Source organism: Culex quinquefasciatus, chromosome 1 (assembly GCF_015732765.1).
Source record: "Culex quinquefasciatus strain JHB chromosome 1, VPISU_Cqui_1.0_pri_paternal, whole genome shotgun sequence".
NCBI classification, from domain to species: Eukaryota; Metazoa; Arthropoda; class Insecta; order Diptera; family Culicidae; genus Culex; species Culex quinquefasciatus.
In genome coordinates, this window is record NC_051861.1 from 111433683 (window position 1) to 111450580 (window position 16898).

General features: G+C 41.4%; 3 protein-coding genes across 16 annotated transcripts in view; all 3 read right to left on the minus strand.

Annotated features, from left to right (window-relative positions):
• Window positions 1-2182: 2182 nt before the first annotated feature.
• On the minus strand, window positions 2183-5445 carry LOC6051306 (sodium channel protein Nach). The gene is made up of 3 exons (XM_038249683.1): window positions 4642-5445; window positions 4065-4577; window positions 2183-4008 (listed from the first exon to the last, which is right to left on the minus strand). Exons 1-3 carry the CDS (start codon window positions 5253-5255, stop codon window positions 3393-3395), a joined length of 1743 nt encoding a protein of 580 aa, XP_038105611.1. The 5' UTR covers window positions 5256-5445; the 3' UTR covers window positions 2183-3392.
• A 2368-nt stretch (window positions 5446-7813) lies between these two features.
• LOC6051311 (sodium channel protein Nach) lies at window positions 7814-10225 on the minus strand. Its single transcript, XM_001867739.2, has 3 exons — window positions 9275-10225; window positions 8682-9188; window positions 7814-8622 (listed from the first exon to the last, which is right to left on the minus strand). The coding sequence occupies exons 1-3, from the start codon at window positions 10003-10005 to the stop codon at window positions 8016-8018; spliced, it is 1845 nt and encodes a 614-aa protein (XP_001867774.2). The 5' UTR covers window positions 10006-10225; the 3' UTR covers window positions 7814-8015.
• Window positions 10226-14041: 3816 nt separating this feature from the next.
• LOC6051312 overlaps window positions 14042-16898 on the minus strand; it is a 171506-nt gene continuing 168649 nt past the window's right edge. For all 14 annotated transcript variants that reach the window (XM_038257385.1, XM_038257790.1, XM_038257118.1 and 11 more), the window contains one exon: window positions 14042-16278. In XM_038257385.1, the coding sequence (XP_038113313.1) occupies window positions 15274-16278 (1005 nt within the window). In that variant the 3' untranslated portion in view covers window positions 14042-15273. The remainder of the gene's footprint in view (window positions 16279-16898) is intronic.

Below are 16898 nucleotides of genomic sequence, written 5' to 3' on the forward strand. Positions count from 1 at the left end.
TTACGCATTCTGTCTTTTCAGCACCCAGATTATAATGTTGAACTAAAATACCAGGTTTGTTTTGATATATAAAATTTAATGTAATATGTGATCAACAAAATATATCATATTATAAGAGCGTGTGAGAGAGAATACAAATTTGATGAATTAGTTCATCCATGAATCGTCATCTGTTCTGATCCAAACCTAATTGCAAACGTTTTGGATTTTAATTTATCTGCTTTTGTTACAAGAAATACCATGCAGTTTTTTTTAGATAAAAAAGGAAGGAATTTTCTTTGGATTTTTTTAAAACTGAATCCAAATGAGTATCTTAAAGGAAGGCCGCAACTGCAAGATCTGAAGGTAGTTAACGATTGTGCAGAAAGAGTTGTTTCCTGAATCGAAAAATTTACAGGTAAACTGACAAAAAATGATAAACAGTTGCAATATTTGTTACAGGTGGTCTAGGAACACAGAAAGAAATTTCCAGAAAGAATAAAAAAATAATTTTAGAGAGTATGAATGAAAATTTGCAGCAATAATTGTAAAATTGCCTTGATTTGTACTAAGTATATTTTTGTTAAAGCAAACTACCTAAAGGAACAACATTTATATTACCTGAAGATTTTTTTAAATAATTGAATCATTATCATGTTTCTTTAGCATATATGAAAAACTGCGTGTAATGCTTGGAAAAACAAACAAACCCTGTTCTCATGACATTTGCTGTAATTTTTTAATCGAGCCTAAGCAGTTTTTTCTTTAAACTATTTTTTTCAGTGCAGTTTTTTTTTATTTTTGTCATAATTTAAGAATTTATATGCTAAATATATCTTAAAACAATCCTGCTATTTTAGTTGAAAATTATAATAAACATGCCAGAAACGCAGCGCAGCGGATAGCAAATGAAAACGACGACGACAAAAGTCCAAGCAGAGAAACAGCGCGCGCTTTTAGGTGAACAGGCAGGCAGGCAGGCGAGCAAGCTCGTGAGAGAGTTTGAACCTGAGAGAGAGCACGTGCGTGTACGAATTGGAAATAAACATCGTTGTTAGGTAACCCCTTACAGCTGGCCGCGCAAAAAGGGTCAGTTTTGGGCGCTAATAATTTCGCGGGAAAAATCCTAAAAATATGGTGTCTTCGGGAAAGTTGTTCTAAATTTAATGAAGGTTCTACATTTGAGAAATGGTAAGAATCGGATAATTATGGCGCCTTCCACAGGTAAAAAAGTAAAACAGTTGCTTTTCTCCATACATTTTGACGATTTTTCCCATACAAACTTTAAGCGATTGGAGGGATGGGTTCCCGTGGTCAGAATGAGCTCAAATTTGGAATTTAGCCTAGTGATGGGTCAATCTTTGATTTCAGGGGGTAGCCCCAAAAAAGTCCGGATTTGGACCACCCTAATGTACATGATGCTTTTTGTTATGTTGGCATCGATATTATTGTTCACAGCGATAAAGCTTATTTTTCTGAGTACAATGACCCTTGGAACGACCGCAAAGGATTTAAAATAGATTTTTAATTTAATTTTTAAAAATTAACTTCACGGCCCTTCTTGACAGTAAAGGTTTACTTGACAGCTCGTTCCAAAGGGACCATAGTTGATCCATCGAAAAATTGCTGACTTGCCAATATTTTTTTTGCATAAAAATTGAAAAAAGTGATCAGAAATGGTTTTTAATCGCGTTTTTTACCGTTGTGCATAAAAATTGACATAGGGCTTTAGTACCCAATTTTGCCTGTTGAATCTGAATCTGCCCTCAGAATTCGATGCTAACATTTCAAAAAGCATCATGTACAAACAGTGTGTTGCTGAAGCAGATGACCAGGCGAGCAAACCCCCCGGTGATCTAGATCATTCGTTGATCTCTCCCTCAACCTCGGGCGTGTCAACGGAGTTGACATATTAGAAGGAGAGAAGAACGTCAATTCGTGGAAAGCAGACAGTCATTCGATACAACGTTGAACAACGATAGATACTTTTGGGACTAATTTGATCTTTATTAATTCGCTTACATAACATTTGCGGTCATATAGATAAGTTGGGTGAAAAATCATCTGTGCTTAACTAAATCGGCTAGATTTAGATTATAAGTAAGCAAAATCTGCATTTAAATGAAACTCACTAACCTTATGCGCACAAATTAGGCTCCGTGCCCCTCCTATGACTAAATAGCTGTACGGTGAACGAAAGTTGGTTTAAGGACTATAAATTGTAAGTCTCTGCTATCAAACCTTTGAACTATGTACTAATAAACAACATTTTCAGCTTTAAGCTTACTCCAAGAATCATCTCAAGTTTGACTAAAAGAGGTCCGACATAAAGGCTAGTACGCTGATCGGAAGGAAAGGGGTCAAGAAATGGCTTTACGAACAGCAGAACAAAGGAGAGGGAGCGATTTCTTGGGGCTTTTCTTCACCCTCTCTGGCTTGCTTTCGCTGCCGCCGCTGCCCATTTGAAATTTTTCTTGACCGATTCCTTCCGAAGTGCATACACCGCTTAAACCGGTTCACACCCTCAGCAACAAACTTAAGAATTTATACACGCGATGTCTGACCTACGACGAAAAGGTGAGGTTAGAATTCCCGCCCTGGACGAAAACAAATCGTCGAGTTCGAGTTTTGCTGGAGCAACATCTTCAGCAGAGACAGCGTTGCTAATCCGACGCCTGGAGGAAGAAAAACAGATCCAAGAACGCTTGCTGATTGAAAGGAATAATCTGGAAAAGCGTCTTCATGAAAGGGCGATTAAGGAGGAAAGAGAACGGGAATATCGAGTTCTGGATCTGGATGAAAAACAACGGCTGGAAAAAGAATTCATCGAGCACAAATATGTCTTTTTGCAAACCAAAATCGTTCGTGACCGGAGAACAAGCTTCAGTTCTCGGAGCAATCCTAGCTCATTCGGACCAAGGTTGGAAACCCTGACTCTGGAGGAAGGTGTAGTGGGAGGAATTCCCGGCACCACTACCACGTCGATTCCGATTACTGCGGTGGAATCGTCGTTCACAAGCACGACAAGCATTGCCCTTTATCCAGTCTTAGAATTTCACCTACCCCCACCCGCTCCTGCACCGAGTCCGGCTGGCACAGCAGCGAAGCCGCAACCTTGTATCATAGAATAATCTTGTAACAACGAGCTGTGCTACCTGCGATTGAACGATCTGGAGGAGGAAGTGACAGATGAGTACAAATGTGGGGACGGAGTGTAAACGCGCGCGGACCAAGCTAAGCAGATCTCTACAGGTCCGAACGGGACGGTGGGCGTTCGGGAGGTTGGCTACGGCAGCAATCGTGCTGCGTCCAGAACCTGCGTTTACGTTGTGGACCGTTGAGAGTGAACGCTCGGGACGAAAGTGTGAGTTTGATTGAGTTGTGCTGGAATCCTGATCGGAACGTCGTGTCTCCTACGGCAAATACCCGTTGTACAGAATGCCTCCGTCCTTCGTGCGAACCACGTTCCGATCGAGCGGCTTGATCCGCTCGCTGTACGGGGCCACGTGGACGGGCTGGAAAAAGTCCGGCCGCACCATGATCTTCATCTTTTCCAGCCGCCGCTCGAGCCGGCGATGCTCCGGTTGTGATCCCAACCCGCCGAGCACCAGCCCGCGCTCCTTCGGCACCTTGACCGCGTTGAACTCCTGCTCGACCAGCGACAGCGTGATCACGTTCCGCTGGGAAGGGTCCGGAGAAGCGGGTTGCTTGCGTTGTTGAAGGTTTCGCCGGCGAAGCGCCGGCAGAAGGTTCAGGTCGAAATGGTCCGGTGGTCGTCGCAACTTCTCCTGCTCGATGGCCACCAGCTGGTCACGGTTCTTGTACAGCATGCAGCAGGCTCGCATCGTGAAGAAGTAGATGATCTCCACTCCGGATAGTAGGCTGAAACCCAGGAATAGGCCGGCGATGCCGCCGAAGGACACCAGCAGGTCAACCCAACCGAACAGAACCTCGCGCTTGTACCGGATGACGGGCCAGGTTAGGTACTCGATCGTTACCAGCGGTTCCTTGCCGGCCTCCGACGCAATGCTGCAAAATGCTGGGATTAAACCATGAACATAACCTTGAATCTCTTTCTAACTTACACCTTGGAGTACTTCTCAATCTCGTACACGGTATTGTTACAACCCAACTCGCACTGCTGACATAGACGCCCAACCCTGGTAATGGTCGTAAAGTTATCAACCAAGCAAGGCAAATCCGCCGGACCGCACTGTCGCTCCGTAGATCCCGGCTTCAGCGCATAAAACGGCGGAACGCATCCGCACCGCTTGAGACACTTAATCAGCCGGCACTCCCGCATACACCCGGAATACGTGTACTCGTCCTCGTGGTACTGCAGCCCGACCTCGTCCGGAAAGATGCACTTGCGCTGCCCAATCGACAGCTGCCGGGCGTCCTCCGTCGTGTACGTTTGCTTCATCGTGACCAGCAGCTCGATCGCAAAGTCCTCGTCCCACTGGACCTGGGGTCGGAACTCCCAGCCGGACAGCTCGTTGTACGAGTGGATTAGAATGTTGGACTTGCGCAGCGGGCCAAACGTCAGGCCCCACTTTTTGTCCGTTTCGTAGATGAATTTCCGATCCGGGTTGCGCACCCTGTGAAAATGTCAAACAATCATCTCAGCAGGCAACTTTACGCAGTAGGCCTGGCCGCTCTTACCATGCCCGTTCCGAGTCGTAGAACTTGGCGCTGAACGCGTAGCAGAACCCAACCTCGGAAAACACGGGCAAGAAGCTCTTGCAGCAATCCTCCAGTCGCGTACCTCTGAACCAGCACTCGCCAATGACCTCGTCGCAGCTCAAAACGTTCCGGAATATCTCACTCCTCACGTCATCAATCTTCATCTTGGACAAACTACCCACCAACCCCCGATCTCCAACCAACTGACCAATCCGTCCGAAGGAACTCATCGTCAGCAGCGTTTCGTTAAAGTCCTCCAGCTTATCCTCGTCGAACGGCGTCTCCACCGGACAAACCAGCACCGTCGGAAACACGGTCGCCGTGAAGCGCAGGCTCGTGTCCGGTCCGGTGATGGTCGGATGGGTCTGGAAGCGCACCCACAGGTTCAGGATGATGCAAACCGTGGTGACGGCGCTGACCAGCACCAGACAGAACCAGGCAAAGTGTTCCCAGAAGGGCCGGCCGGCTTCGGCGATGTACCGGACGCCGTGCAGCGTCGATTCGGTGAAGAACTGGCCGACCTGGTGGAGCCAGCTGGCGCGGACCAGGTGGACGAGGGGAATCTTCGGGGGGACGTGGCGCTTTCGGGGCATGGTTTCGAACTGAGAGTGGGGTTTTCGGTGGAGTCGTGATATTATAAAAGCGTTTCACGTTACCGATTTTAATTACATGATTTGAATAGACATGATTTAGCTTTTAGTTTGAGAAGCACGCGATTTCACACCTTCCTGTGTATAATTACGTAAGGGACCTTTTTTTTTATTGTGCAGCGCAAAATTTTGGGTTTTTGAACCCCTCGTAACAAAATTTACATACAAATTTTGGATAATTATGTATAAAGCGTATAACACAACCTCCAAAACTCCCTCCCGTAACTGCGTAACGTAATAAAAGAACGTTCCCTAACCCCATTTTCGTGCATACAAAAATACAAATATTTTTTTTTATTTAATGATCTTTAGCTTTTTCGATTATTTTTAATATATTAGATTTTGAAATTGAAGATTTTTTGATTTCTAGATTTGAAGTTTTTTTTAAACAAATTTCTAGATGTCTATAGACCATTGTTTTTTTTTGATTTTTTTAAAATATTCAATTTTGATATCGTCTTTTTAAAAAAGCATTTAAAGGTTTTAACATTTTGAAATCGTAAGATTTATTATTTAATTTTTCTGGTAAAATTGTAGAGAAAAAAATTGTTTTACTTCACTGAACTCCTCGTCACAGTGTCCTGATTGAAACAAAGCTCGAACTGTCACTGTCCCTGCCAGATATGTTAGCTGTCATCGGGCGTAACCAGCTTTAAGTCAAAAAACCTATAAAATAAAAATATAAAATTCAAAACCAGCTATAAATTAAATGCCATGAAAAAAACTTTTGCTGGAAAGAGATAGCAGATCTGATGCAAACAAACCAACTTCAGTGGCACTCAGAAGTATGAATGTGTTAGTATATTTTCGACCTTATGTTTTAAATTTCAAAGATTTGAATGACCATTCAATCGCCAGCCAGCGACAAGTTAAGACGTGTTTTGCTCGTCTTGTCATCTCGCGTGCTTGGAAGTTTTTGACGGATGGAGGTGGAGGAATCCTCCGAGGAGGAAGATTTTCGTCCCGTCCGCGGGAATCGGAAGCGGAAGAAGTCCAGCGAGGTCACTGGAATCGGCATCGAAGGAGAAAAAGTTGAGAAGACCCTGCTCAATAGCATCAAATTCAGCGCGCTTTCGGGCGACAAAAACAATTGTTAACAACAATGCCAGCCCAGCAGGAGGAGGAGACGCGGTTCCAGCACCCGGCCAGTCGGCAAGTAAACAAAAGCAACCACCTTTGGTGGTGAAGAACACCACGGATATTTGCAAGCTCCTGGCGATAGTGGAAAGTTGTAAATTTGGTTTCAACCCAATTTACAAACTAACCCGATTTGGAACCAAGGTGACCTGCTTCTCTGTCAAAGATTTTGACAAGTTGCAGGAGCTCCTCAAGAGGAAGAAAGTGGAATTCTACACCCACGAACGGCGGAGCGAACGAAATCATCGGGTAGTTTCGTGGTTTACCTGATGAACTGACACCGGACGAGGTCAAGTACCTGCTGAAGAGGGATCTCAAGCTGGACGCGCTGGAAGTGCATGTCATCAAGCGGAAGGAAAAATACACCGTGGACGAACCTCCGTACATTGTGGTCTTCCACAAGGGATACACCAATCTGAAGAAGCTCTTTGCAATGAAAGTTGTGGCAAGCACTATCATCCGGTGGGAGGCCTACCGGAACAAGCGGCCGAACGTGACCCAGTGCAGGAACTGCTTGCAGCTGGGTCATGGAACCAGGAACTGTCACCTGAAAGGGAGGTGCAACAACTGTGGGGATCCCCACAAGACGGACGAGTGCAAAGTCCAAGAAGCCGAGCCGAAGCGGTGTGCCAACTGCTCTGGAGCCCACGAAGCCACGGACCGCAGCTGCCCCAAGCGTGCGGACTTCATCCGGAGGCGCCAACAGGCGTCGAAACCGAAACCGCCGGCAAGGAAGGCGGAGAAACAGAGTCCAGCAGTTCCGGCGTTCACGCCGGCGGAGTTCCCTCCGTTGCCGGGTGCAGTCCCGGACGGAACATCGAAGGATCGCCCTCACCCCGCAAGAAGCAGCCAAGGAAGCTCCCGAGACAGTGGAGCCACGAAAGAGGAAGCCGGGGAGGTGCTCTACAGTTCTGCTGAGCTGTGGGGCATTTTCTCGGAGTACATCGGCAGATTCAAAACCTGCAAGACCCGCTTGGACCAAGTAACCCTCGTCAGTTACATGATCTCCAAGTATGGAGTGTAATGAGTTTTTTTTTATATTTTGATTGTAAACTGATCCTTGGGCCTAACCTGGTCGTAGCACCTAAAAGAACCTAATAAAAATAAGTTATGAATAAAAAAAAGGTTTGAATGACATTATTAAGATTTAAAATTATTTGAAGATGTTTTGATTAGTTGGAAGTTTTAGATCAATAAATTTATTTATTTTTAATTTATTTACTTTTAAATAATATTTCGAGAATTTAACAATTGTTTGCATTGATCTGTCAAGAACTTTTACTGTCATCGCTTCGTTTACCTGTCATTCCTCTCTCCAAGATGGTACACGAAAGGTGCTCTCTTTTTTATCCATTCACACGGGCTTTTAGTAAAAAATCGTTTTATTTAACACACAAAATATAAAAACACAAAGCATCTAAACCAGTAAACAATTAGGTTTACGCCGACTCGGTTTTGAGGTTAGAAATTTGACAGCTTGACTGCAATGTTTACATTTTTTGCACGTGTGTCTCTGTAAAAATGTGTGTGCGTGTGCGCTCGTGACGTCACGCTGTTAAACCTAATTCAAGGCAAATACCCGTTATACAAAATGCTCCCGTCCTTCGTCAGAATCACGTTCCGATCGAGCGGCATGATCCGCTCGCTGTACGGTGCCACGTGGACGGGCCGGGAAAAGTCCGGCCGGATCATGATGTTCATCTTCTCCAGTCGCCGCTCGAGCCGGCGATGCACCGGTTGCAACCCTCCAAGAACTAACCCGTTCTGCTTCGGCACCTTGACCGCGTTGAACTCCTGCTCGACCAGCGACAGCGTGATCACGTTCCGCAGATCTTGCGACGGTTCTTTGGTGGGTTGGGGTTCGACGCTTTGGGGTTTGAAGTCTGGTCGCAGCCCAAGGTCGTACCGGTCCGGAGGTCGTCGCAGCTTCTCCTGCTCGATGGCCACCAGCTGGTCCCGGTTCTTGTACAGCATGCAGCAGGCTCGCATCGTGAAGAAGTAGATGATCTCCACTCCGGATAGTAGGCTGAAGCCTAGGAATAGGCCGGCAATGCCTCCGAAGGACACTAGCAGGTCAACCCAACCGAACAGAACCTCGCGCTTGTACCGGATGACGGGCCAGGTTAGGTATTCTATCGTTACCACCGGTTCCTTGCCGGCCTCCGTAGTCATTCTGGAATTGAGGAGATCACGTGATCGGTTGAAGATTCTCAAGAGTCGTACTGAACTTACACCTTGGAGTACTTCTCAATGTCGTACACCGTGTTGTGACAGCCCAGCTCGCAGTGCTGACAGCCGCCAATGCTGGTAATGTTTCCGAGGTTGGCCGCCAAACAGGGCAGTTCCGACGCGACACACTGCCGCAGACTCTTCACCGGTGGCGCGTAAAACGGCGGAATACAGCCGCAGTACTTGAGGCACTTCTTCAGCCGGCACTCCTTCATGCAGCCGGAAAAGGTGTAATCGTCCTGGTAGTACCGCAGCTGAACCTCGTCCGGAAAGATGCACTTGCGCTGCCCGATCGACAGCTGCCGGGCGTCCTCCGTCGTGTACGTTTGCTTCATCGAGATGAGGAAGTCGATCGCAAAGTTCTCGTCCCACTGGACCTGCGGCCGAAAGTCCCAGCCGGATATCTCGTTGTGCGAGTGCACAAACACGTCCGACTTGCGCAGCGGAGCGAACGTCAGGCCCCACTTTTTGTCCGTCTCGTACAGGTACTTGGTGTCCGAGTTGCGCTCCCTGAAAATGTTTGACATTACGTCACCTTCATGTTGAACATCGTTGAACTGTCAAAGCTCAACGTCATTCCACATTCAGGTACTCACTCTTCCAGCTCCTGGCCGATGTACCGCGAATTGAACGAGTAGCAGAACCCGTGCTCGGAATAGACCGTCTTGAACGACCCACAGCAATCAATGGGTTCGTCCTTGTACCGGCAGTACCCGAACGTCGCGTTACACCGCACCGCCATCTTAAACACCAACTTCCGCAAATCCCTCCCGACCAGCTCTTTCGCGTCGGAAAAGTTCTCCGCCCTCTCGACCGCCTCCCGGATGACCGCCCCGTACGACAGCTTCGTCAGCACCTCCAGAAACGGCTCGTACTGTTCCGACCCGGCCTCGTAGTTCGCCAGCGTGACGTACGCGACATCGTGCACACTGCGCTCGTCGTACGGCCGCTCCGGACACACCATCACCGTCGGGAAGATCACCTCCTGGTTGTGAAAGTCCGTGTCCAGCCCCGTGATGGTCGGATTCGTCTGGAACTTTTCCCACAAGCTGAAAATAATCACAATGGCCGCCACCGCCCCGGTCGCCACGAAGCAGAACCACATAAACTTTTCGAAAAATGGCCGCCCCTCTTCGGCGATGTACCGCACGCCGTGCAGCGTCGAGTTCTCGAAAAACTCCTTCGTCTGGTACAGCAGGCTGCTCCGGAACAGCCGGAACCCGTTGAACAGATCCGACCGCTTTTTGGTGGCTTTTTTCTTCGCTTCCACCTTAGTAGGCTTCTTTTTGCGGGCTTTCTTCGAGCTGGCGTCCATCTTGTTTGCCATTGGCACGTGTCACGGCGCGCCTACTGTCAAGCTGAATTTGGAAAATCGACCAACTCTCTCGAGTGGTTTCATGTTCTACACGAAAGCGATTGCGTGCCGGACAGTGATTAGTTGTGGCGCATTGATTTCATTGTTTGGGGCTTATCGGGCGATTCCGATCTTACGCGCTAATGGGACTCCGGAAAACCTAGGAATATCCGAAAAATTTAGCGTGACTAAATTTGGCGGATTTCTTTGTTTTGGAGCAAACAAGAACAGCTATGTTTTTGAGGTTAGTTATTTGACAGTTTTTCGTGCATTGGGATGGTTCGAACAACCCTAACTGTCCTGAATGTAATTTGAACTATCAGGGGTTGGAACATTTCTTGAACTTGAACTCTTTGGAGTGCCATTACATGTTAAAATTATTATTTGAAAATCTTAATATGTCACTGTGGGTTTCAGCTCTGTTTACAACTGAAGTTTGGAACAACAACATTTAACAAGTTTTGAATTGTTGAAGATATTTAACCTAATTCTTAACATTCAAGAGCTTTCAAAATCTTACAAAAAAAATCTACTCAATCCTAAATCTATAAAAATATAAATTTCTTAAAATCTAAAATTAAATTTAAAACTTCTAAAATTCTGAAAAAATAAAATATAAAACTTCTAAAATTCTAAAATTCTAAAAATCTGGAATTCTGAAATTCTAAAATTTTAGAATATAAGAATTTTAACATTTTGAAAATTCTTAAATTTTGAAAATTCTTTAACTCTGACAATTCTAAAATTTTGTAAATTCTTAAATTTTGAAAATTCAGGAGATTTTTAAAATTGTAAAATTTTAAAAATTCTAAAATTTTGAAAATTTTAAGATTTTGAAAATCCTAGAATTTTAAAAATTCTAAAATTTTAAAAATTCTGAAATTTTAAAAATTCTAAAATTTTAAAAATTCTAAAATTTATAAAATTTTGAAAATTCTAAAATTCTAAGATTCTGAATTCCAAAATTCTAAAATTCTAAAATTCTAAAATTCTAAAATTCTAAAATTCTAAAATTCTAAAATTCTAAAATTCTAAAATTCTAAAATTCTAAAATTCTAAAATTCTAAAATTCTAAAATTCTAAAATTCCAAAATTCTAAAATTCTAAAATTCTAAAATTCTAAAATTTAAAATTCTAAAATTCTAAAATTTAAAATTCTAAAATTCTAAAATTCTAAAATTCTAAAATTCTAAAATTTAAAATTCTAAAATTTAAAATTTAAAATTTAAAATTTAAAATTTAAAATTCTAAAATTCTAAAATTCTAAAATTCTAAAATTTAAAATTCTAAAATTCTAAAATTTAAAATTTAAAATTTAAAATTTAAAATTTAAAATTCTAAAATTTAAAATTCTAAAATTCTAAAATTCTAAAATTTAAAATTCTAAAATTTAAAATTCTAAAATTCTAAAATTTAAAATTTAAAATTTAAAATTTAAAATTCTAAAATTTAAAATTCTAAAATTTAAAATTCTAAAATTCTAAAATTCTAAAATTCTAAAATTCTAAAATTCTAAAATTCTAAAATTCTAAAATTTAAAATTCTAAAATTCTAAAATTTAAAATTTAAAATTCTAAAATTTAAAATTCTAAAATTCTAAAATTCTAAAATTCTAAAATTTAAAATTTAAAATTTAAAATTCTAAAATTCTAAAATTCTAAAATTTAAAATTCTAAAATTCTAAAATTCTAAAATTCTAAAATTCTAAAATTCTAAAATTCTAAAATTTAACTTTAATATTCTAAAATTCTAAAATTCTAAAATTCTAAAATTCTAAAATTTAAAATTCTAAAATTCTAAAATTCTAAAATTTAAAATTTAAAATTCTAAAATTTAAAATTCTAAAATTCTAAAATTCTAAAATTCTAAAATTCTAAAATTCTAAAATTCTAAAATTCTAAAATTCTAAAATTCTAAAATTCTAAAATTCTAAGATTCTAATATTCTAAAATTCTAAAATTCTAAAATTCTAAAATTCTAAAATTCTAAGATTCTAATATTCTAAAATTCTAAAATTCTAAAATTCAAAAATTCAAAAATTCTAAAATTCTAAAATTCTAAAATCTAAAATTCTAAAATTCTAAAATTCTAAAATTCTAAAATTCTAAAATCTAAAATTTAAAATTCTAAAATTCTAAAATTTAAAATTTAAAATTCTAAAATTTAAAATTCTAAAATTTAAAATTCTAAAATTCTAAAATTTAAAATTCTAAAATTTAAAATTTAAAATTCTAAAATTTAAAATTCTAAAATTTAAAATTTAAAATTTAAAATTCTAAAATTCTAAAATTTAAAATTCTAAAATTCTAAAATTTAAAATTTAAAATTTAAAATTCTAAAATTCTAAAATTCTAAAATTCTAAAATTCTAAAATTTAAAATTCTAAAATTCTAAAATTCTAAAATTCTAAAATTCTAAAATTCTAAAATTCTAAAATTCTAAAATTCTAAAATTCTAAAATTCTAAAATTCTAAAATTCTAAAATTCTAAAATTCTAAAATTCTAAAGGTATAAAATTCTAAAATTCTAAAATTCTAAAATTCTAAAATTCTAAATTTCCTAAATTCTAAAATTCTAAAATTCGAGAATTCTAAAATTCTAATGCATAAATACAACATTTTTAAAATTTAAAACTATAAAAATTATAACCTTCTCAAAATCCCGTCATTGTCAAATTCCAAATTTCAACTCAAAATGCGCAAAAACATCATTTAAAAAAATTAATATGTTTCGGATGGCAGACTACTTTATAGACGAATCCAGTTTGAAATGGCCGCTAGGTGGCCAATGGTGTTAGAAATGACAGCTTCCATGTATTTGAATATGGGAGCTCAGGAAAACTCAATTTTTAAGCAATAAAATGATTATTTATGATAAAAGTATTGATTGATTAGGTGCACAAAATGAGTCTAGAATATCATTAAAATAAAAACTTTTCGAAAAATTTGCAATCGAGATAAGTACACCATTCGATTCAGCAGGAATTTTGGGCACCAAAAATATATAGTTTTCATATGTTAAGTATTTTATTTTAAAAGAAAATTAACAAAAAGTATGAAAATCCAGACATTTAGTATGGGAGCTGTCAAATCTCTCACCATCAAAAAGCAGCGTTGAGCTTTTGCTGGATTTGTCTATTAACCACGTGTCGCGCTGAAAAGTTCCCGCCAATTGTCTCACCTCTCCGTGAGAGTAAAGTTCTCCCATTATTTCTCTTCTCTCATTTCTACTCTCCCTCTCCAGTAACTATCGTAACACAAAGAGCGCGCAATTTTTGATTTATTTCTTATTTAAATTCAATAATTAGGGCATGAAAAGACAGTCAAAAAGGGAAACGTTCCGATAAAAAACTAATTTTCATTGGTAGCTTGAAAACTATATTTTAAATTGTATCAAATAATTTTCCACAAAACCTCACAAGAGTCGATTGAGTTGCGCGCGCTAAACACTCTCTTAGCGTTACAGTACGTTACCAAAGAGAGAACTTGATGGTGAAGAGAGTAGAGAAAGAAAGAGAGAATTATGCTCAGAGAAGTAAAAACAAGTGTATAGAGAGAAAGCGGGAGACTCGGGAAAAGTAGTTTTTACCAAACTTAAAAAAAAAAATATATTTTTAAATTAAATGGAATATTTTTCTAAGCCCACTTAGATTACATTTCTAATTACTTCACGGCCTGCCTTGTTTATTTTAAAAAGACAATAATACTAAACTTGAAGAAGCGAGTTTCAACGCCTACTGCGCTGCAAATCAAATTTAATCACAATTTTATGGAATGACCCTACAAAACAACCGTTCCAGAAAACTTTTTCGAAACTACAAAAAGCTGCTATTAAAACAGTCGTCGTCGCCGTCGAGCGGCGGACCTCAATACCGCTTTTTTAAGGTGGGGTAGTTTGGTCATCAAAATGCAATTAGATGCAAAGCTGGTGTTGCAACCGCGACCTCCTCCTCCCGCAGGGCTGTCATCCAGGAGCGTGCCCACGGATTATGGAAATGAAACACGAGGGCTTTCAATTATAGAGCTCTTTCGATCTCTCTCTTTCGTGTTGACGTGACTCGCCGCCATGCTTCTGGCTTGAATAGTTATTATTATTTTTCGTTTTGATTTGTTTTAAACACACTTTTTTCCTTCTTCATTAGTTGATATAATCGTTTTAAAGTTAGTGAGGGGAGGAGCAAATGATGGGTTTGTTGTCACACCTTTTTTTTTTGATTTTGACGTTTCTTACAATCTACCAGTGTAAAACGGGTTGCAGAGATTTTTTTTTACAATCTGAGGAGAAATGGATCGGATATGCTTTCAGAGAGGGTGGGGGAGGGGGTCTGTCAATTCTGATCCGATTCGAAATTGATATGGACAGGTTATGTTCGTAAACGGTTGTGTGTCTCCGGTTGAATTTTTGATTTTCAGAACGCGCTGCTGACGTGCAAATCGTGGAAGACTTTGTCATTATTCTGGTTTTAAATATGTATGCGCGTTAAATTTGGAGCAAGCAATTCAAAGCAAGTCGAAATTACAGCTGACTTAAAAGATTTAAAGTTGTGTTCACACCTTTTTGCGGTTATCTTGGTTGATTTCAACCCTGCATTTGACAGCTGCGCCACCTTTAGCGTTGCTTACCTTGGAGCTTTGACGAGCCAAAGTTGACAATTTTGAAGGTGCTGCAGCTGTCACAACACTGTTTAGATGGTAATAAAAGTGCGATTTTTGCCGATTTTATTTCGGCTCTCACTAATAAATGAATGTACATATTTGCTAGTGCTAGTGTGTGCTACATTTTTAGAGTGTTATCAATTCCAACAACATGTAAAAAGTCCGTAAAAACATTTAAACGTTCCGTCGACATCTGTTTTGATATTAGCTTGTTGATTTGATCGATTTAACATTTTTTTTCTCACGATTATACGACTTTTGCTTAAACCTAACCAAACAAATCACACCGCCGCTGTTAACTGTCCCGTAACCATCAACGGTAGCAAACGTTTAAAATCTCTACCTAAACAACACTTGACACTACTCTGCTCGCCACGCAACGCAACTTTCTTCGTTGTTCATCTGTCAAAACTGTTCCCACCGCTTTGAAAACCGCTTGCTTTGATCCCTTGTTTTGTTTTTGTTTGTTTACACGCTAAACTGTGACGCGCTGAAAAATGTGGTACTTTTTAGGTTATGGGTGAGTCTTATTGTTCTGACACACAGACACACATACAAACGACACACACACACGCACACACAACACTTAGATCACGAAGAGGTCGCTGCAGCTGCCGGAGCTGCGCCGTTTGACGCGCAGGTTCCGCTTGAACTTGAGGAACGACGTCAGCAGCAGCTTGGTGCGGTTGGCGAACTTGTTGGCCGCGGTCGAGGGCGCCCCACCGGTGCAGGACGTGGACGTGCCGTGCGTCGAGTCGGCGTCGATGAAGTTGAACCGCTTGATGCTGGGCTGGGGCGAACCGTGCCGGGAGGACCCGTCCTGGCCGACCAGGTCCTGGGTGTCCTGCTGCATCTGGTCGTCGAACGAGAGTCGCTTCAGGAAGCGGTTGGTTGAGCTGTTTTGGGTCAGGTTGGTGGTGGAGCAGCTGGGCAGCTGGACCGCGTCGTAGCGCTTCCGGCGGAGCAGGTTCGTCTCGTTGTCCGTGGATCGCTCGTCGTCGCTTTCGCCGTCGTCGTCGTTCCGCAGGAAGTCACTGGTGGTCTTTTTGCGCAGTCGTTTGTCCCCCAGGTCGTAGTCGTCGTCGTCTTCCGAGCCGAACTTGCCGATGCTGCCCCGCCGCAATATCCGGCGCATCCGGCCGCTGGCATCCCGTCCGGAAGAGGTCAACTCTCGCATGGACATGGCCGTCTTGCGGCCCTTCATGGGCGTTACCGAGCGGGGTTCGTACGGTAGACCAGCTATGCTGTTACGCTGCTTGTCCGTCAACCGGTTTACCCGCTGCGGGTTCAGCTTGACCTGGGCCGTGATCCCCACCAGCAGCTCGTCTACGTTGTAGTCCATCCCGCTGGACGTCTCGATGAACTTGGCACCGATTTCCTTCGCCAGACGACGCGCAACCTGGGTCGGAACTTCCCGCTGGCGCTCCAGATCCGTTTTGTTCCCGACCAGGATGACCCCCCGGGTTAGAAGCATTTCCCCGTCCCGCAGAAAGTGCAGAATCTTTTCGGCCTTTTTAAACGATCCTCGGTCCACCACGGAATATACGACCACAAAGATGTCAATGTGGTAGGTTGAGCAGAACGCTTCCTCCTGAAAAAGTTTATTAATGTGTTTACAAACATGGATTGGTATCGATGCATTAAATGATTTGTTGTCTATATTTTTTGACTCATTCCGCAAACGTCAAATCCTGAGACAGACAGGAAAGATTTCTTCTTGATTGACAGTCAGGAAACGATTTAAAGTTTCTTGATCTGGTTTAAGGTAAGTACGGAGCTGGGTGCTGAATAGTGGTTCGCAAAACGGCCTCAATTTTGAACTGTCTAAGTGGAACCAATTTACTGTTCGCCATAAGTAGAGAGTATTGTTATCGATCATGATTTTTTTTTTACGAGAATGCAAAATGTGTGGCTTTTGAGGACCTGGAGTTGAAGTCAAGAAATCTCAAGAAAGTTTAAAGCGAGATTGTAAAAAAAAAAATGAATGGAAGTTGTTTATGGAGTCGGAGCGGTTGTTTCCTCCAGAAGCAGACTTTATTGTTTGATTTTGTTTGAAAACCTGGTTTAGTGAAAATCATCTCTGTTTGTTGGATCAGCTTCGCTAGAATTAGCAGCAGGATTCCAAAATCAGCCAGGGAATTTATCTGCGACATCATAAAATGACACTCTCGCCGAAGTTCTTCGTCATCCTTTAAAAAGAAAAAAATCTAA